Genomic DNA, 22,057 nt, shown 5'->3' on the forward strand with positions numbered 1-22,057 from the left:
GACACCCACACACTTACTCACACACACACAGACACAAACACACACTTACTCACACACAAACAGACACACATTCACTCACTCACTCACACACACAGACACAGACACACACACACTCACTCACTCACACACTCACTCCCTCACACAAACACAGACACAGACACACACACACTTACTCAAACACACACAGACACACACTCACCCACTCACACACACACTTACTCACACACACACAGACACACACACACTTACTCACACACATACAGCCACACACACACTTACTCACACACAAACAGACACTCACTCACTCACTCACTCACTCACTCACTCACACACACACAAACAGACACACACACACTCACTCACTCACACACAAACAGACACACACACCCTCACTCACTCACACACACAGACACACACACTCATTCACACATTCACTCACTCACTCACTCACTCTCTCACTCACTCACTCACTCACTCACTCACTCACTCACACACACACACACATTAAAAACAGACAACATATTTTAGTTTTATCATTTGTTCTGTGAGTGATTTTTACAAGACGGATATGATAACAGTAAACAGTTTATTTTAGAACTTGCAGGCCTACTATCGTGTGTGTGCGCGTGTGAGAGCAAACGTGTGGGTTGCATGTGTGTTTGTGGTAATCTTTCCCCCCATTCATCCTTCTCTCACAGAGATCCAGCGCTTGAGATTGGAATCCTGGACATCTTTGGATTTGAGGAATTCCAGAGTAATGGATTTGAGCAGGTACGTTCATTCCACAACACATGTTTTTTTTCCACCTGATTCCAATATTTCCCTATCTAAGATATGTCTATGGTATGGCTCTAGTATGACTGAGATATTCTCACGTCAGAGACAAGAGGGAAATTCAAGGGCAGACTGATTTACTGTGATCCTTACTGTCTGTGGCTGTGGAGAAGGTTTTAAAAGTATCAACTAGCGAACTGTATACCAGATCTACAGAAAAATGTTTTCCAAAAAAGTATTTATTCGGCTGTCCCCATAGGATAATATTTTTTGGTTCCAGGTGGAACCCTTTTGGTTCCATGTAGAACCCTATGTAGAAAGGGTTCCACATGGAACCAAAAAGGGTTCTACCTGGAACCAAAAGGGTTCTACATGCAACCCAGCCAAAAACAGTTATTCCAAGGGTTTTCCTGTGCGGACAGCCATAGAACCCTTTAAGGTACTAGATAGTGTAACAGTATAACTTTAGACCGTCCCCTCACCCATACCCGGGTGCGAACCAGGGACCCTCTGCACACATCAACAGCTGACACCCACAAAGCATCGTTACCCATCGCTCCACAAAAGCCGAGGCCCTTGCAGAGCAAGGGGAACTACTACTTCAAGGTCTCAGAGCAAGTGGCGTTACCAACTGAAACACTATTTAGCGCGCACAACCGCTAACTAAGCTAGCCGTTTCACATCCGTTACACTCACCCCCCTTTTGACCTCCTCCTTTTCCACAGCAACCAGTGATCCGGGTCAACAGCATCAATGTAACAGTATAACTTAAGACCGTCCCCTCGCCCATACCCGGGCGCGAACCAGGGACTCTCTGCACACATCAACAACAGTCACCCACGAAGCATCGTTACCCATCGCTCCACAAAAGCCAAGGGGAACTACTACTTCAAGGTCTCAGAGCAAGTCACGTCACCGATTGAAACACTATTTAGCGCGCACCACCGCTAACTAAGCTAGCCGTTTCACATCCGTTACAATAGCACCTTTTGTTCTGAGTGTATGGTTAACCCTTTCAGACCAGAACCACTGGGCACTGTTCATTTTCAGGCAGGGTTGATTCTGTAGTACAGTTAGTGTGTAGTAAATAAATGGGATGAGGTCTGTTGTTATTCAGTGCTCTGATGTCGTCCTGTCCTCAGCTGAACTCCACAGCAGACACAATGCCTGTCTCTGTGTCGCACCTGGATTAGGCCCACAACAAATGGCCTGTGTGTGTGTGTGTGTGTGTGTGTGTGTGTGTGTGTGTGTGTGTGTGTATGTGTGTGTGTGTGTGTGTGTGTGTGTGTGTGTGTGTGTGTGTGTGTGTGTGTGTGTGTGTGTGTGTGTGTGTGTGTGTGTGTGTGTGTGTGTGTGTCTGTGTCTGTGTCTGTGTGTGTTTGTGTCTGTGTCTGTGAGTGTTTCTGTGTTTATGATTCATTACAGCGTTTTGTTATTGTCCATCTCTTTCTTTCAGCCCTGTTGCTCTCTCTTCTCATTCCTAAACAAGATAACTATATCAAGCATCTAAAACAAAGGAGGACCAAGGCTCTTCAAAGAATAAATTACAATGCCTTCATGGCGTGTTCACTGGAAACAAAGTTGAAACACTCCGACGCGTTTCAGCTGCATGGCCTTCATCAGGGAGTACAACTATGATAGTACAACGTCCTCTTTGAACAGCTTTTTCCAATCAACCCTGATTTGAAGAGGGAGTGGTTGCAGCATTTATGAGACAACACCTAGTAAGCAATACTATAGAAGAAGTGATATTCTCCTTTCTTTATGATGACCAATTTACCCCTTTTACCAAAGAGCATCTTCTGTCTACCAAAATCTACTATTGTGTACCTTAGCAGCTTCTATCTACCAAAATCTACTATTGTGTACCTTAGCAGCTTCTGTCTACCAAAATCTACTATTGTGTACCTTAGCAGCTTCTGTCTACCAAAATCTACTATTGTGTACCTTAGCAGCTTCTGTCTACCAAAATCTACTATTGTGTACCTTAGCAGCTTCTGTCTACCAAAATCTACTATTGTGTACCTTAGCAGCTTCTGTCTACCAAAATCTACTATTGTGTACCTTAGCAGCTTCTGTCTACCAAAACCTACTATTGTGTACCTTAGCAGCTTCTGTCTACCAAAATCTACTATTGTGTACCTTAGCAGCTTCTTAAGCCCTTCATTAAGCCCTATTCTATGGATTTCACATGACTGGGCAGTGGTGCAGTCATGGGTGGGCCTGGGAGGGCATAGGCCCACCCACTGGGGAGCCAGGACCTGCCAATCAGAATGAGTTTTTCCCCACAAAAGGGCTTTATTACAGGTGAAGAAGCCGGATGTGGAGGTCCTGGGCAGTCAAGGTTACACGTGGTCTGTGGTTGTGAGTCCGGTTGGACATACTGCCAAATTCTCTAAAACCATGTTGGAGGCGGCATATGGTAGAGAAATTAACATTAAATTCTCTCGTAACAGCTCTGGTGGACATTCCAATTGCACGTTCCCTCAACCTGAGACATCTGTGGCATTGTGTTATGTGACAATACTGCACGTTTTAGAGTGGCCTTTTGTTGTCCTCAGCACAAGGTGCATCTGTGTAATGGTCGTGCTGTTTATGCCACACCTGTCAGGTGGATGGATTATATTGGAAAAGGATAAATGCTCATTAACAGGTATGTAAAAAAAATTGTGCACAACAATTTAGAGAAATAACATTTTTGTTCATATGGAACATTTCTGGGATGTTTTACTTCAGCTAATGAAACATGGGACCAACACTTTACATGTTGCATTTATATTTTGTTCAGTATGTTTATTAACATATCAAGATAAGCTATTTTAGTCAGGCAACATATGACATGTAAATGAGCAACATTTCATTCTGAAGTCAGAGTTCATTTTCCCTCCAGCTCAAAACCAGCCACCATTGTTTTCAAGAAATGTTGTGACGTTGGTGGTTGTTATGGCTGTGTCATGGGAATATTTCAGTTGAAACTTGCATCGATTCATGCTTCGAAATGTTTACAAATGAAGCCCTACGTGCTCCGTTTTGCATACTTTCATTTGAACTCATATTCTCACCGTTGTGTGCTCTGATTTGGGTGCCCGGAGCATGGCAGTATGCATATTGAGATACACCAGGTATGTGTGTTGTGTTCCGCAGCTAGGATAGATCATCATGTCATGTCCCCAGCAGCACCAAGCCCATTGAGCAGAGTGGTCCAGAGAAAGTCTCTCAGACAAGGCTAAGAATGTAATGATTTAGGGAGGGCAGGCCTTAGTCCAGTTTAGCAGATTAATCAGTACAGCTTAACATGTAACTCAATACCATCACCATGTTTCACCGTCTCTATTGATCTCTACCTCCACAGTTTGAAGCCAACGGGCCTTGGGATGTCCCAAAAACAAAGTGGTGTGTGTGTGTGTGTGTGTGTGTGTGTGTGTGTGTGTGTGTGTGTGTGTGTGTGTGTGTGTGTGTGTGTGTGTGTGTGTGTGTGTGTGTGTGTGTGTGTGTGTGTGTGTGTGTATGGTAAAATGTCAATTTCTTTTTTCTTCTTCAGCATGTTCTCTAATCTAAGCGGAATAGAGGGCTTTACTGACCTAAACTTTCAAGGGCATCTGAGAAAGAGAGAGAGAAATGGGTAGATAGAGAAAGAGAGATGAGTAGAGAGGAGGAGAGAGAGAAATAAATTAGATGGGGGGGAGCGAAAAAAAAAAATGTTAAAGCGTCCCTGCCTTCCTCCGTTCTCCGTGATTCCTCGTTCCCCAGTGTGTTTGTTCAGGTTTCTATCATTCAGCTCAGTGTTGGAAGAGCCCCTTTCTGTTAATGAAATCTAAACACTGGATCACAGTCATTACACTCTGGAGAGATGGGTGTAACTGAACCAACAGCGTCAGTGTGCATGGCACACACACTCACATGGTGAACACACACATGATGCACACACACACACACGGTGATCAGGGTCATTAGTGGCATGGGCTTGTTAATTAGAGTTGTGCTCATTAGGGCTGTATTGTACCTGTTCAGCTTTTCCTTAATGAGTTCATGCTTTACAGACTTCACCACTGCTGGGACTGACTGACCGACGCTGTCATAGACGGCACTCAAGGACGAGAGAGTAGATATTGAAGGAAGGAAGACTACAGAATTAGTCTAAAATACAAGTTAGACTAAATCAAATGTAAACTGTAAATTAAATAGCCACAATTAAATTATGTCTGTTGATTCTGACATATCGTTGCGATATCCTTCATATACACTCATAAGATAATGCAGACACACACTAACACACACACACAAACACAAACAACCTTACCTCCTCCTACCTCCATATGTTATGTTCTGTGTTGTTCACTGAGCTGTAGGTTCATAGTTCATAGTTCAGTCCATGCGGTAGTACTGAGTGTTCTGTTCTGTTCCCATGGTGCCAGCCAGGCTAGGAGATGAGATTGATTCACTACTCATTGCTCCATATGCTGTTCATATACAAATCAAATCAAATTGTATTTGTCACATGCGCCGAATACAACACCTTACAGTGAAATGTTTACTTACCTGCCCTAACCAACAGTGCAGTTAAAAATATATATTTTTTAAATACCTTAAAAAAATAAGATTAAGAAATAAAAGTAACAAATAATTACTAATAACAATAGCGAGGCTATATACAGGGGGGTACCGGTACGGAGTCTATGTGCGGGGACACCGGTTAGTCTAGGTAATATGTACATGTAGGTAGAGTTATTAAAGTGACTATCTATAGATAATAACAGAGTCACAGCAGAGTAAAAGAGGGTGGGTGGGGGGTTGGCAATGCAAATAGTCTGGGTAGGCATTTGACTAGATGTTCAGGAGTCTTATGGCTTGGGGGTAGAAGCTATTTAGGAGCCTCTTGGACCTAGACTTGGCGCTCCGGTACCGCTTGCCGTGAGGTAGCAGAGAGAACAGTCTACAACTAGAGTGGCTGGAGTCTTTGACAATTTTTAAGGCCTTCCTCTGACACCGACTGGTATAGAGGTCCTGGATGGCAGTAAGCTTGGCCCCAGTGATGTACTGGGCTGTACGCACTACCCTCTGTAGTGCCTCGCTATCGGAGGCCGAGCAGTTGCCATTCCAGGCAGTGGTGCAACCGGTCAGGATGCTCTCGATGGTGCAGCTGTAGAACTTTTTGAGGATCTGAGGACCCATGTCTTTTCAGTCTCCTGAGGGGGAATAGGTTTTGTCGTTCCCTCTTCATGACTGTCTTGGTGTGTTTGGACCAAGAGAGTCAGTTAATCTGCTCCACTACAGTCCCGTTGAAGAGAATGGGGGTGTGCTCGGTTCTCCTTTTCCTGTAATCCACAATCAACAGTGTACAAAACATTAAGAACACCTGCTCTTTCCATGACAGACTGAGCAGGTGAATCCAGGGTATGATGATCCCTTATTGATGTTACTTGTTAAATCCACTTCAGTCAGAGTAGATGAAGGGGAGGTGACAGGTTAAAGAATGATTTTTAAGCTTTGAGACAATTGAGACGTGGATTGTGTGGGAGGGTGAATGTGCAAGACACAATATTTAAATGGATGGGTTATGGTAGTAGGTGCCAGGCGCTAACGTTTGTGTTAAGAACTGCAACGCTGCTGGGTTTTTAACGCTCAACTGTTTCCTGTGTGTATCAACAATGGGGGGGTGCAACTAAATGGTGTTCCTAATGTTTGGTAAACTCACTGTACACTACATCATATATGTGACATATCTCACCGCCAGCCACCCACAACCTAACACCCTCAGAGAAGAAGCTGCCGATTGGACGATGTACTTTCTGTCTGTGCTGACTGCAGGGTTAGGATGGGGTCAGGATGAGGTCATACAGTCCTCTGGTATAAGGTCTCCAGATTGCAGTGGTGTGCTTTGGGGAAGTCGTAAGTGTGCCACATGCCTGGGTTGTTTCTGTAAAGATTTTTCATGACATTGGGGTCCATTACATTTCACATTCAGTCAGTTTAGAAATGCACCATTTACTTCCGTGTTAACTTGTCTGTGTGTGTGTGTTCCCAGCTGTGTGTGAACATGACCAACGAGCGTGTGAGGCTGTACGTCTCAGAGGTGCTGTTCCATCAGGAGCAGGCCGAGTGTCTACAGGAGGCCATCGCCATGGAGACGCTCCGGTCGCCCAGCAACCAACCTGCTGTTCTAGACTTCTTCTTCCTGGTAATATGTTTTGCCCCTGCCGTGCCACACTACCCCTTTAAGAACTGGGATTACCCCTTTAACATCAAGACATTCCTCATTCCTGAAAAGGCTTTGTAGTTTGTATTGGTTTTGAGTGTGTGTAAATAGATTTTGAGGTCAAAGTTGCCCTCAACTACAGAGATCTAGGATCATGTTACACTACCTCAAATTCTATCATTAAACATGTAGGAGCTGTGTGTTACAATTCTCTCCCATGTGTGCTTCTATGTCCACTGTCCTCCATCTTCCCAGAAGCCTCAGGGTCTGCTGTCTGTGATGGATGAGGAGAGCCAGTCGCTGAGACCTACAGAACAGACCCTCTACAAGAGACTGCAGTCACACCTCGACAACACACCCACACATGGTATCTCCTTGACAACCAAGGACGGCAACGGCAACCCCCCGCCCATAGACCAGGGTCCTGCCTTCACTGTGAAACACTACACAGGCCAAGTGAGTGGGCATTCACGCACACACACTCACATGACCTATGTTGTGCGTGTATATCTGTCATGTAATTGCCTGTCTGTTCTCTGATTGGTAGATGGCCTATGACCTCCGGGGAACACTGGTGAAGAACAAGGACTCCCTCCCCCAAAACCTGCTTCTTGTTCTGAAGTGTAAGTATCAGTCAAAATACACACACACACACACACACACACACACACACACACACACACACACACACACACACACACACACACACACACACACACACACACACACACACACACACACACACACACACACACAACCCCATCCAACACACTCACACTGATCCAGAATCAAGATGTCTATTAATGAATGGTGTGTGTGTTCATAGCAGCAGTAGTGTGTATATAATATATTGAGCATGGTCAGGTGTGTGCTGGTGTTTTTGTGAGCAGAGTGGAGTAGGACAGGCAAGCATTGTGTCAGAGCCAGGACCAGCAAGTTTACTGTCTCAGGCTGATTACTGTGGTTGGCTGACATTTAAATAATGAGCCTAATCAAAGGCTTCAGAGATGGCTTTTGTACCTCTCCCTGTCTCTCTCCCTGTCTCTCTCCCTGTCTCTCTCCCTGTCTCTCTCCATGTCTCCTATCCCTGTCTCTCTCCCTGTCTCTCTCCCTGTCTCTCTCCCTGTCTCTCTCCCTGTCTCTCTCCATGTCTCCTCTCCCTGTCTCCTCTCCCTGTCTCTCTCCCTGTCTCTTTCCATGTCTCCTCTCCCTGTCTCTCTCCCCGTCTCTTTCCATGTCTCCTCTCCCTGTCTCCTCTCCTTGTCTCATCTCCCTGTCTCTCTCCCTGTCTCTTTCCATGTCTCCTCTCCCTGTCTATCTCCCTGTCTCCTCTCCCTGTCTATCTCCCTGTCTCCTCTCCCTGTCTCCTCTCACTGTCTCCTCTCCCTGTCTATCTCCCTGTCTCCTCTCCCTGTCTCCTCTCCCTGTCTCCTCTCACTGTCTCCTCTCCCTGTCTCTCTCCCTGTCTCTTTCCCTGTCTATGTCCGTCTCCTCTCCCTGTCTCTCTCCCTGTCTCTTTCCATGTCTCCTCTCCCTGTCTCCTCTCCCTGTCTCTTTCCCTGTCTATGTCCGTCTCCTCTCCCTGTCTCTCTCCCTGTCTCTCTCCCTGTCTCCTCTCCCTGTCTCTTTCCATGTCTCCTCTCCCTGTCTCCTCTCCCTGTCTCCTCTCCCTGTCTTCTCTCCCCGTCTCTTTCCCTGTCTATGTCCGTCTCCTCTCCCTGTCACCTCTCCCTGTCTCCTTTCCCTGTCTATGTACGTCTCCTCTCCTTGTCTCCTCTCCCTGTCACCTCTCCCGTCTCCTTTCCCTGTCTATGTCTGTCTCCTTTCCCTGTCTATGTCCGTCTCCTCTCCCTGTCTCCTCTCCATGTCTCCTCTCCATGTCTCCTCTCCATGTCTCCTCTCCCTGTCTCCTCTCCCTGTCCCCTCTCATGTCTCCTCTCCCTGTCTCCTCTTCCTGTCTCCTCTCCATGTCTCCTCTCCCTGTCTCCTCTCCCTGTCTCTTTCTCCGTCTCCTCTCCCTGTCTCCTCTCCTTGTCTCATCTCCCTGTCTCCTCTCCCTGTCTCCTCTCCCTGTCTCCTCTCCCTGTCTCCTCTCCTTGTCTCCTCTCCTTGTCTCCTCTCCCTGTCTCCTCTCCCTGTCTCATCTCCCTGTCTCCTTTCCCCGTCTCCTCTCCCTATCTCCTCTCCCTGTCTCCTCTCCTTGTCTCATCTCCCTGTCTCCATTCCCTGTCTATGTCTGTCTCCTCTCCCTGTCTCTTTCCCTGTCTCCTTTCCCTGTCTATGTCTGTCTCCTCTCCCTGTCTCTTTCTCTGTCTATGTCTCCTCTCCCTGTCACCTCTCCCTGTCTCCTTTCTCTGTCTGTCTCCTTTCCCTGTCTATGTCCGTCTCCTTTCCCTGTCTATGTCCGTCTCCTTTCCCTGTCTATGGCTGTCTCCTCTCCCTGTCTATGTCCGTCTCCTCTCCCTGTCTCCTCTCCATGTCAAATCAAATTCAAATCAAATCAAATTTATTTATATAGCCCTTCGTACATCAGCTGATATCTCAAAGTGCTGTACAGAAACCCAGCCTAAAACCCCAAACAGCAAGCAATGCAGGTGTAGAAGCACGGTGGCTAGGAAAAACTCCCTAGAAAGGCCAAAACCTAGGAAGAAACCTAGAGAGGAAGCAGGCTATGTGGGGTGGCCAGTCCTCTTCTGGCTGTGCCGGGTGGAGATTATAACAGAACATGGCCAAGATGTTCAAATGTTCATAAATGACCAGCATGGTCGAATAATAATAAGGCAGAACAGTTAAAACTGGAGCAGCAGCACGGTCAGGTGAACTGGGGACAGCAAGGAGTCATCATGTCAGGTATTCCTGGGGCATGGTCCTAGGGCTCAGGTCCTCCGAGAGAGAGAAAGAAAGAGAGAATTAGAGAGAGCATATGTGGGGTGGCCAGTCCTCTTCTGGCTGTGCCGGGTGGAGATTATAACAGAACATGGCCAAGATGTTCAAATGTTCATAAATGACCAGCATGGTCGAATAATAATAAGGCAGAACAGTTTAAACTGGAGCAGCAGCACGGTCAGGTGGACTGGGGACAGCAAGGAGTCATCATGTCAGGTATTCCTGGGGCATGGTCCTAGGGCTCAGGTCCACCGAGAGAGAGAAAGAAAGAGATAATTAGAGAGAGCATATGTGGGATGGCCAGTCCTCTTCTGGCTGTGCCGGGTGGAGATTATAACAGAACATGGCCAAGATGTTCAAATGTTCATAAATGACCAGCATGGTCGAATAATAATAAGGCAGAACAGTTGAAACTAGAGCAGCTGCACGGCCAGGTGGACTGGGGACAGCAAGGAGTCATCATGTCAGGTAGTCCTGGGGCATGGTCCTAGGGCTCAGGTCCTCCGAGAGAGAGAAAGAAAGAGAGAGGGAGAGAATTAGAGAACGCACACTTAGATTCACACAGGACACCGAATAGGACAGGAGAAGTACTCCAGATATAACAAACTGACCCTAGCCCCCCGACACATAAACTACTGCAGCATAAATACTGGAGGCTGAGACAGGAGGGGTCAGGACACACTGTGGCCCCATCCGAGGACACCCCCGGACAGGGCCAAACAGGAAGGATATAACCCCACCCACTTTGCCAAAGCACAGCCCCCACACCACTAGAGGGATATCTTCAACCACCAACTTGCCATCCTGAGACAAGGCTGAGTATAGCCCACAAAGACCTCCGCCACGGCACAACCCAAGGGGGGGGGGGGGGCGCCAACCCAGACAGGATGACCACATCAGTGAATCAACCCACTCAGGTGACGCACCCCCTCCAGGGACGGCATGAGAGAGCCCCAGTAAGCCAGTGACTCAGCCCCTGTAATAGGGTTAGAGGCAGAGAATCCCAGTGGAAAGAGGGGAACCGGCCAGGCAGAGACAGCAAGGGTGGTTCGTTGCTCCAGAGCCTTTCCGTTCACCTTCCCACTCCTGGGCCAGACTACACTCAATCATATGACCCACTGAAGAGATGAGTCTTCAGTAGAGACTTAAAGGTTGAGACCGAGTTTGCGTCTCTGACATGGGTAGGCAGACCGTTCCATAAAAATGGAGCTCTATAGGAGAAAGCCCTGCCTCCAGCTGTTTGCTTAGAAATTCTAGGGACAATTAGGAGGCCTGCGTCTTGTGACCGTAGCGTACGTGTAGGTATGTACGGCAGGACCAAATCAGAGAGATAGGTAGGAGCAAGCCCATGTAATGCTTTGTAGGTTAGCAGTAAAACCTTGAAATCAGCCCTTGCTTTGACAGGAAGCCAGTGTAGAGAGGCTAGCACTGGAGTAATATGATCAAATTTTTTGGTTCTAGTCAGGATTCTAGCAGCCGTATTTAGCACTAACTGAAGTTTATTTAGTGCTTTATCCAGGTAGCCGGAAAGTAGAGCATTGCAGTAGTCTAACCTAGAAGTGACAAAAGCATGGATACATTTTTCTGCATCATTTTTGGACAGAAAGTTTCTGATTTTTGCAATGTTACGTAGATGGAAAAAAGCTGTCCTTGAAATGGTCTTGATATGTTCTTCAAAAGAGAGATCAGGGTCCAGAGTAACGCCGAGGTCCTTCACAGTTTTATTTGAGACGACTGTACAACCATTAAGATTAATTGTCAGATTCAACAGAAGATCTCTTTGTTTCTTGGGACCTAGAACAAGCATCTCTGTTTTGTCCGAGTTGAAAAGTAGAAAGTTTACAGCCATCCACTTCCTTATGTCTGAAACACATGCTTCTAGCAAGGGCAATTTTGGGGCTTCACCATGTTTCATTGAAATGTACAGCTGTGTGTCATCCGCATAGCAGTGAAAGTTAACATTATGTTTTCGAATAACATCCCCAAGAGGTAAAATATATAGGGAAAACAATAGTGGTCCTAAAACGGAACCATGAGGAACACCGAAATTTACAGTTGATTTGTCAGAGGGCAAACCATTCACAGAGACAAACTGATATCTTTCCGACAGATAAGATCTAAACCAGGCCAGAACTTGTCCGTGTAGACCAATTTGGGTTTCCAATCTCTCCAAAAGAATGTGGTGATCGATGGTATCAAAAGCAGCACTAAGGTCTAGGAGCACGAGGACAGATGCAGAGCCTCGGTCCGATGCCATTAAAATGTAATTTACCACCTTCACAAGTGCCGTCTCAGTGCTATGATGGGATCTAAAACCAGACTGAAGCATTTCGTATACATTGTTTGTCTTCAGGAAGGCAGTGAGTTGTTGCGCAACAACAGCCTTTTCTAAACTTTTTGAGAGGAATGGAAGATTCGATATAGACCGATAGTTTTTTATATTTTCTAGGTCAAGGTTTGGCTTTTTCAAGAGAGGCTTTATTACTGCCACTTTTAGTGGCCAGCACAACTCCTGGCAGAGTTGTGCAGACTCAGGACAACTGAGCTTTGAAGGAATACGCAGATATAAGGAGGAGTCCGTAATTTGCTTTCTAATAATCAGAATCTTTTCCTCAAAGAAGTTCATGAATTTATCACTGCTAAAGTGAAAGTCATCCTCTCTTGGGGAATGCTGCTTTTTAGTTAGCTTTGCGACAGTATCAAAAAGACATTTCAGATTGTTTCTTATTTTCCTCAATTAAGTTAGAAAAATAGGATGATCGAGCAGCAGTGAGGGCTCTTCGGTACTGCACGGTACTGTCTTTCCAAGTTAGTCGGAAGACTTCCAGTTTGGTGTGGTGCCATTTCCGTTCCAATTTTCTGGAAGCTTGCTTCAGAGCTTGGGTATTTTCTGTGTACCAGGGAGCTAGTTTCTTATGAGAAATGTTTTTGGTTTTTAGGGGTGCAACTGCATCTAGGGTATTGCGCAAGGTTAAATTGAGTTCCTCAGTTAGGTGGTTAACTGATTTTTGTCCTCTGGCGTCCTTGGGTAGACAGAGGGAATCTGGAAGGACATCAAGGCATCTTTGTGTTGTCTGTGAATTTATAGCACGACTTTTGATGATCCTTGGTTGGGGTCTGAGCAGATTATTTGTTGCAATTGCAAACGTAATAAAATGGTGGTCCGATAGTCCAGGATTATGAGGAAAAACATTAGGATCCACAACATTTATTCCATGGGACAAAACTAGGTCCAGCGTATGACTGTGACAGTGAGTGGGTCCAGAGACATGTTGGACAAAACCCACTGAGTCGATGATGGCTCCGAAAGCCTTTTGGAGTGGGTCTGTGGACTTTTCCATGTGAATATTAGTCACCAAAGATTAGAATATTATCTGCTATGACTACAATGTCCGATAGGAATTCAGGGAACTCAGTGAGGAACGCTGTATATGGCCCAGGAGGCCTGTAAACAGTAGCTATAAAAAGTGATTGAGTAGGCTGCATAGATTTCATGACTAGAAGCTCAAAAGACGAAAAAGTCATTTTTTGGGGGGTAAAATTGAAATTTGCTATCGTAAATGTTAGCAACACCTCCGCCTTTGCGGGATGCACCGGGGATATGGTCACTAGTGTAGCCAGGAGGTGAGGCCTCATTTAACACAGTAAATTCATCAGGCTTAAGCCATGTTTCAGTCAGGCCAATCACATCAAGATTATGATCAGTGATTAGTTCATTGACTATAATTGCCTTTGAAGTAAGGGATCTAACATTAAGTAGCCCTATTTTGAGATGTGAGGTATCATGATCTCTTTCAATAATGACAGGAATGGAGGAGGTCTTTATCCTAGTGAGATTGCTAAGGCGAACACCTACATGTTTAGTTTTGCCCAACCTAGGTCGAGGCACAGACACGGTCTCAATGGTGATAGCTGAGCTGACTACACTGACTGTGCTAGTGGCAGACTCCACTATGCTGGCAGGCTGGCTAACAGCCTGCTGCCTGGCCTGCACCCTATTTCATTGTGGAGCTAGAGGAGTTAGAGCCCTGTCTATGTTGGTAGATAAAATGAGAGCACCCCTCCAGCTAGGATGGAGTCCGTCACTCCTCAGCAGGTCAGGCTTGGTCCTGACCTGTCTCCTCTCCCTGTCTCCTCTCCCTGTCTCTTTCCCCGTCTCCTCTCGCAGTCTATGTCAGTCACTTTTCCCTGTCTATGTCCGTCTCCTCTCCCTGTCTCTTTCCCTGTCTATGTCCGTCTCCTCTCCCTGTCTCTTTCTCTGTCTATGTCTGTCTCCTCTCCCTGTCTCTTTCCCTGTCTATGTCCGTCTCATTTCCCTGTCTATGTCCGTCTCCTCTTTCTGTCTCTTTCCCTTTCTATGTCCGTCTCGTCTCCCTGTCTATGTCCGTCTCCTCTCCCTGTCTCTTGTTCCTTTGTGCATATTTTGCTGAATGCACACACACATAAAGGTCAAAGGGTAAAGGTGAAATGAGACAGCGGTTCTGGGGGTTATGGAGAGTGGTCTGTGGACCTCTGTAGTCAGGTGGTAGTGTTGGTGATGATTGCATAAATTAATAGACAATTACCTCGGGAAGCCACAGTCATTACACCCTTCAACCAGGCTAGGAAATTCCTTTCAAGATTTGTCTCTCTCTCTCCCACACACACATGCCTGTCTCACAGAGCTCTTTGTTGTTGAGGGCTGCTCCACGTGTTCTGTGGCAGCATGCTCAGCCTACTCTCTTATGGAGATGATTGTTTACATGCCTATTATGTTTCTACAATCCCTCCCTCCCTCTCACTCCTCCTCTTTTTCCCTCCCTCCTTTCTTCCAATCATCCATCTCCTTTCAATCTCCTCATGTCTCCGGTCTGCTTCCTTTCTCCTATCCTGCTCCCACTGCCCCTCTCCTCCAATCCTCTCCCTCCGATTTTCTTCCTCCCTCTTTCCCCTCCCCTCCCCTCCCCTCCCCTCCCCTCCCCTCCCCTCCCCTCCCCTCCCCTCCCCTCTCTCTCTGTGTGATCCCCTAACAGCCAGTGAGAGTGTGTTGGTGCAGCAGTTGTTCAAGTCCAAGCTGACCCAGACTGGGTCTCTGGTACCGGGCCAGGCCAGAATGGCTCTGAGAGGGACCAAAGCAGCCCTGCTCCTTCACAGGATGTCATCCCACCCCAGCCTCTCCCCCGCAGGCCACGAGCCCCGGAGGTACCTGGACCTCACCAAGGTACTAGACAATGGTTACTATACCATATGACATGTAGTGTGTAGCATAGCATACCGCATACCCTCACCAAGGTATGGAGGACTAAGTGACATACCCATTTACGATATGACATACCATACATAGACATCTGTTCTGATAAGGTGCAGTAGACAAGCCAGTGAAGGTGCTAATGACTCATGAGTCATACCTACACCCCAACCTCTCCAAACAGCCACTCAGGTATTTATTTACTACTCAACAATGGAACTTTTCCTGGTAAAATCAATAAGACCTCAGTAAAGTACCGCTAATCAGTGTGTCGGTTTACGGTCAATAGAAATTACAAACAGCGAAAACCGTCACTCATCAGAAAACTCCAAATTGTGCATCCCCTTTATGGTGATTGGTGGTTAGGGGAGTTGGGGATAGCCACTGTTGAAAGCAGGATATGTCCATGTCTTTGACACACTCTGTTGGAACCTGGGGGTTCCGATTGGATAAGTAGCAGACGCGAGCAGAGGATCGATGGAAAAGCAAGCACACACACACACACACACACAAATATGTGGTAAGAGAGTACCATATCCATTTTGTCATGCCGTTTTAAGGGTACACAAACCAATCACCCCTCTGTTAGAAAATATCCTGTTCTTACAATGATGCCAGAAAACGTCCCGCTGGAGGACTTCATAACCTCTACTAGATCTCTCTCTCTCTCTCTCTCTCTCTCTCTCTCTCTCTCTCTCTGTCTCTCTCTCTCTCTCTCTGTCTCTCTCCCTCTCTCTCTCTGTCTCTCTCTCTCTCTCTCTCTCTCTCTCTCTCGCTCTCTGTCTCTCTCCCTCTCTCTCTCTGTCTCTCTCTCTCTCTCTCTCTCTTCCCCTTCACCTCTTTCTCTCTCTCAGCTCTTGAAGAAGAAGGGAGCGACTTCTTTCCTGCAGAGGCTGGAGAGGTGTGGTCCAGTTACGGTCGCTGTGCAGCTGAGGGTAAGCAGTAGCACTGGACCAAACCTCAACCATAACACAAACACTTTCTCCAGTAGGGATCCACTCACCTCAACCTAAACAATAATGTAATTCTACCTCTCTAGCTGACCATGACCCTGTCTGCATAGAGTGCTTTCCTCTGGTCAAAGGTATAGGGAATAGGGGGCCATTTTGGATGCGACCCCTGATCTCTGAACCACAACAAATGACAAAAGACGTCTATAAAATGTGGTAGTAATCTGTAGTTGATACATGTGAAACAACATTCATTTAGATGGATCCCTTGAATGAGAACAGTGTGGTGCCAGCAGACCAGAACTGTGGTCTAACAGTGAATGGAGAGAAGGAGAGAGAGAGGAGAGAAGGAGAGGGGGAGAGGGAGAGAGGGAGAGAGAGAGGGGGAGAGAGGAGAGAAGGAGAGAGAGAGAAGAGAAGGAGAGGGAGAGAGGGAGAGAGGGAGAGAGGGAGGGGAAAAGAGAGAGAGAGGAGAGAAGGAGGGCGGGAGAGAGAGAGAAGAGAGAATGAGAGTGTGGGATGAAGAATCACGCTGTACCCAGTCAAGCATTAAGCCCTCTGAATGTATGAATGAACAATGAACAACGGGATCTGTGTGTGTGTGAGCGTGTGTGAGCGTGCGTGCGTGCATGTGTGCGTGCGTGCGTCTGACGTTATGGCTAGCAGTACAGTAGCCTACTAATACACACGTACAGTACAGAGCGATGTAATTAAGGAGTGGTAAGAAACAGAAATGTGTGTATGGCGTGTTCGAGTGGCGCCGGTGTATTTAGTGTCTGAGAAACACACTCACCCAGCCTTAGTCAGGGTAAAGAGGCCTTTGTGTTGCTGGTCCCTACAGAGGCAACACACCCTAAGCAATCAGACTACTTCATCACACACATACGCCATGACATCACTCCTCACTCACTGTTGTCTTGGCGACCGCTGACCACACCAAGGGAACCCCGACCATGACATCCTCCCCCTTCACACGCACACACACACACACACACACACACACACACACACACACACACACACACACACACACACACACACACACACACACACACACACACCTTCCTCTGTGTGGAGAAGTTATGTGTTCAGTTCAGTCCTAAGAGCTCTACTGTAGACACAGTACTTGCCAAGCCTACAGATCTCTATAGACTATACAGTATGGCATCAAATGGGTGAGGAACTATTCCAGGTTGAGGAACTATTCCAGGTTGAGGAACTATTCCAGGTTGAGGAACTATTCCAGGTTGAGGAACTAGCCCAGGTTGAGGAACTAGCCTAGGTTGAGGAACTAGCCCAGGTTGAGGAACTAGCCCAGGTTGAGGAACTATTCCAGGTTGAGGAACTATTCCAGGTTGAGGAACTATTCCAGGTTGAGGAACTAGCCCAGGTTGAGGAACTATTCCAGGTTGAGGAACTAGCCCAGGTTGAGGAACTATTCCAGGTTGAGGAACTATTCCAGGTTGAGGAACTGGTCCAGGTTGAGGAACTATTCCAGGTTGAGGAACTATTCCAGGTTGAGGAACTATTCCAGGTTCAGGAACTCTTCCAGGTTGAGGAACTATTCCAGGTTGAGGAACTGGTCCAGGTTGAGGAACTATTCCAGGTTGAGGAACTATTCCAGGTTGAGGAACTCTTCCAGGTTGAGGAACTCTTCCAGGTTGAGGAACTCTTCCAGGTTGAGGAACTATTCCAGGTTGAGGAACTATTCCAGGTTCAGGAACTCTTCCAGGTTGAGGAACTATTCCAGGTTGAGGAACTGGTCCAGGTTGAGGAACTATTCCAGGTTGAGGAACTATTCCAGGTTGAGGAACTCTTCCAGGTTGAGGAACTCTTCCAGGTTGAGGAACTCTTCCAGGTTGAGGAACTATTCCAGGTTGAGGAACTCTTCCAGGTTGAGGAACTATTCCAGGTTGAGGAACTATTTCAGGTTGAGGAACTATTCCAGGTTGAGGAACTATTCCAGGTTGAGGAACTATTTCAGGTTGAGGAACTATTCCAGGTTGAGGAACTATTCCAGGTTGAGGAACTATTCCAGGTTGAGGAACTAGCCCAGGTTGAGGAACTATTCCAGGTTGAGGAACTATTCCAGGTTGAGGAACTCTTCCAGGTTGAGGAACTATTCCAGGTTGAGGAACTCTTCCAGGTTGAGGAACTATTCCAGGTTGAGGAACTATTCCAGGTTGAGGAACTATTCCAGGTTGAGGAACTCTTCCAGGTTGAGGAACTATTCCAGGTTGAGGAACTATTTCAGGTTGAGGAACTATTCCAGGTTGAGGAACTATCCATATTGAAGCTGATACCAATGCCATTGCTTTCACATGTTTGAAAGTGATAAGGTCTAGGACTGAGGAAAAGGTTCAACTCCATTTCCATGTGCATAAGGAACATGAACTACAACATGAAACAATATCCCCCCCCCTCCCCCTTTCAGAACTCTCTGTCAGAGGTGGTCAGTAAGCTACAGGCGTGCACCCCTCACTTTGTGGAGTGTGTACGCCCCAACAGCAGTGACATGGCGGACAGCTTTGACAGTTGCCACGTGTCTACCCAGCTGCAGTACGTCGGGGTGCTGGAGATGGTCCGGATGATCCGCTATGGCTACCCTGTACGCCTGCCCTTCAACAGCTTCCTCACAAGGTAGGTACCACCATACCGTGCCTGCTGCTCCAGTAGAACTTGAAGAGGGAGGACAGACATGGCACTGATTCATAATGGATTTGTATTGGCCTCTATTGTCAGGTTCCGTTTCAGCCCAGACAGCCCTTTCCCCAGTTTGTAGATCTGAAGGAATCCAAACGGTGTAAAAGGATGTGGATGGCTCAATCTTGACTTTGAATTAGTTTTGAGAAGCTTCTCCCGCTTATCCAATCTTTTCAGATCTGTGAAGACTGAAGAGGTAGGGGCTAGGTGAATGGGCTATGGGCTGAAATGGAACCAGGCCTGTGAGTGTGGTGGGTCACTGTGTGATGGAGGTCTGTGTGATGGGAGAATGTGTCCTCTCTACAGAGGTCTGTGTGATGGGGGATGTGTCCTCTCTGTAGAGGTCTGTGTGATGGGGGATGTGTCCTCTCTGTAGAGGTCTGTGTGATGGCGGATGTGTCCTCTCTGTAAAGGTCTGTGTGATGTGAGTATGTCCTCTCTGTAAAGGTCTGTGTGATGGGAGTATGTGTCCTCTCTATAGAGGTCTGTGTGATGGGAGTATGTATCCTCTCTGTAGAGGTCTGTGTGATGGGAGGATGTGTCCTCTCTGTAAAGGTCTGTACTGTAGCAGCACAGGGAGCATCATACCCTGTCTTCTCCATGCCATCTCCCTTGCCATCTACCTGCCATCTCCCTTGCCATCTACCTGCCATCTCCCTTGCCATCTACCTGCCATCTACCTATCTTCTCCCTGCACTCTCCCTTGCCCTCTACCTGTCTTCTCCCTGCCTTCTCCCTGCACTCTCCCTTGCCATCTACCTATCTTCTCCCTGCGCTCTCCCTTGCCATCTACCTGTCTTCTCCCTTCCTTCTCCATGCCATCTCATATGCCATCTACCTGCCATCTCCCTTGCCATCTACCTGCCATCTACCCATCTTCTCCCTGCACTCTCCCTTGCCCTCTACCTGTCTTCACCCTGCCTTCTCCCTGCACTCTCCCTTGCATCTACCTGTCTTCTCCCTGCCTTCTCACTGCCATCTCTCTTGCCATCTCCCTGCACTCTCCCTTGCCATCTATCTGCCATCTACCTATCTTCTCCCTGCACTCTCCCTTGCCATCTACCTATCTTCTCCCTGCACTCTCCCTAGCCATCTACCTGTCTTCTCTCTGCCTTCTCCCTGCCATCTCCCTATCTTCTCCCTGCCTTCTCCTTGCCATCTCCCTATCTTCTCCCTGCCATCTCCCTATCTTCTCTCTGCCTTCTCCCTGCCATCTCCCTATCTTCTCCCTGCCTTCTCCCTGCACTCTCCCTTGCCATATCTCTTTGCTAATTGTCCTTTTACAGCATACATTAGACTCATGGTGGGTTCCCCACCCCCACACATTAGACTCTTGGTGGGTTCCCCACCCCCACACATTTGACTCTTGGTGGGTTCCCCACCCCCCACACATTAGACTCTCTGTGGGTTCCCCAGCCCCACACATTAGATTCTTGGTGGGTTCCCCACCCCCACACATTAGACTGTTGGTGGGTTCCCCACCCCCCACACATTAGACTCTTGGTGGGTTCCCCACCCCCCACACACACCTACACACATAATGCTCAGGTGGAAGTTACCAACTTAGAGTTTTTCTTCAGGTCAGCGTGACCAGGACAGAAGTACAGCCTCTCGTATACATAGTCAACATGTCTCTCACTCTCAATTCAATTCAAGGGCTTTACTGACATGGGAAACATATGTTGTCATGCCATCTCTCTTGCCATCTACCTGCCATCTCCCTTCCCATCTACCTGCCTTCTCCCTGCGCTCTCCCTTGCCCTCTACCTGCCTTCTCCATGTATTCTCCCTGCCTTCTCCTTGCCATCTCCCTATCTTCTCCCTGCTTTCTCCCTATCTTCTCCCTGGACTCTCCCTTGCCATCTACCTGTCTTCTCCCTGCCTTCTCCTTGCCATCTCCCTTGCCATCTACCTGCCTTCTCCCCGCGCTCTCCCTTGCCCTCTACCTGCCATCCCCATGTCTTCTACCTGCCTTCTCCCTGCCATCTCCCTATCTTCTCCATGCCCTCTCCCTTGCCATCTACCTATCTTCTCCCTGCACTCTCCCTTGCCATCTACCTGCCTTCTCCCCGCGCTCTCCCTTGCCCTCTACCTGCCATCCCCATGTCTTCTACCTGCCTTCTCCCTGCCATCTCCCTATCTTCTCCCTGCCCTCTCCCTTGCCATCTACCTATCTTCTCCCTGCACTCTCCCTTGCCATCTACCTGCCATCTACCTGCCTTCTCCCTGCACTCTCCCTTGCCATCTACCTGCCATCTACCTATCTTCTCCCTGCACTCTCCCTTGCCATCTACCTGTCTTCTCCCAGCCTTCTCCATGCCATCTCCCTTGCCATCTACCTGCCATCTCCCTTGCCATCTACCTGTCTTCTCCCTGCCTTCTCCATGCGCTCTCCCTTTCCTCTACCTGCCTTCTACCTGCCTTCTCCCTGTCTACTCCCTGCCATCTTCCTATCTTCTCCCTGCCATCTCCCTATCTTCTCCCTGCACTCTCCCTTGCTATCTACCTATCTTCTCCCTGCACTCTCCCTTGCCCTCTACGTGTCTTCTCCCTGCCTTCTCCCTGCGCTCTCCCTTGCCCTCTACCTGCCTTCTCCATGTCTTCTCCCTGTCTTCTCCCTGCCATCTCCCTATCATCTCCCTGCACTCTCCCTTGCCCTCTACCTGCCTTCTACCTATCTTCTCCCTGCACTCTCCCTTACCATCTACCTGTCTTCTCCCTGCCTTCTCCCTGCCGTCTCCCTTGCCATCTACCTGTCTTCTCCCTGCCTTCTCCCTGCCGTCTCCCTTGCCATCTACCTGTCTTCTCCCTGCCTTCTCCCTGCCGTCTCCCTTGCCATCTACCTGCCGTCTCCCTTGCCATCAACCTGCCATCTCCCTTGCCATCTACCTGCCTTTTCCCTGTGCTCTCCCATGCCCTCTACCTGCCTTCTCCATGTCTTCTCCCTGCCTTCTCCCTGCACTCTCCCTGCCTTCTCCCTGCACTCTCCCTTGCCATCTACCTATCTTCTCCCTGAACTCTCCCTTGCCATGTACCTGTCTTCTCCCTGCCTTCTCCCTGAACTCTCCTTGCCATCTACCTATCTTCTCCCTGCACTCTCCCTTGCCATCTACCTGTCTTCTCCCTGCCTTCTCCCTGAACTCTCCTTGCCATCTACCTGTCTTCTCCCTGCCTTCTCCCTGCCATCTCCCTATCTTCTCCCTGCCTTCTCCCTGCACTCTCCCTATCTTCTCCCTGCCTTCTTCCTGCCTTCTCCCAGCCATCTCCCTATCTTCTCCCTATCTTCGCCCTGCCTTCTCCCTGCTTTCTCCCTATCTTCTC

General features: G+C 47.9%; 1 protein-coding gene across 1 annotated transcript in view; it reads left to right on the forward strand.

Annotated features, from left to right (window-relative positions):
* Window positions 1–22,057, forward strand: part of LOC110504559 (unconventional myosin-XVI) — a 225,468-nt gene that overhangs the window by 131,575 nt on the left and 71,836 nt on the right. Inside the window, exons 21-27 of the mRNA XM_036975024.2 lie at window positions 699–771; window positions 6,800–6,952; window positions 7,226–7,426; window positions 7,518–7,593; window positions 14,869–15,056; window positions 15,938–16,018; window positions 18,468–18,673. Of these exons, the coding sequence (XP_036830919.2) occupies window positions 699–771; window positions 6,800–6,952; window positions 7,226–7,426; window positions 7,518–7,593; window positions 14,869–15,056; window positions 15,938–16,018; window positions 18,468–18,673 (978 nt within the window). The remainder of the gene's footprint in view (window positions 1–698; window positions 772–6,799; window positions 6,953–7,225; window positions 7,427–7,517; window positions 7,594–14,868; window positions 15,057–15,937; window positions 16,019–18,467; window positions 18,674–22,057) is intronic.

The sequence above is a fragment of the Oncorhynchus mykiss genome, chromosome 3 (genome assembly GCF_057628025.1).
Source record: "Oncorhynchus mykiss isolate SJ-2025 chromosome 3, ASM5762802v1, whole genome shotgun sequence".
In the NCBI taxonomy this organism is placed as follows: domain Eukaryota; kingdom Metazoa; phylum Chordata; class Actinopteri; order Salmoniformes; family Salmonidae; genus Oncorhynchus; species Oncorhynchus mykiss.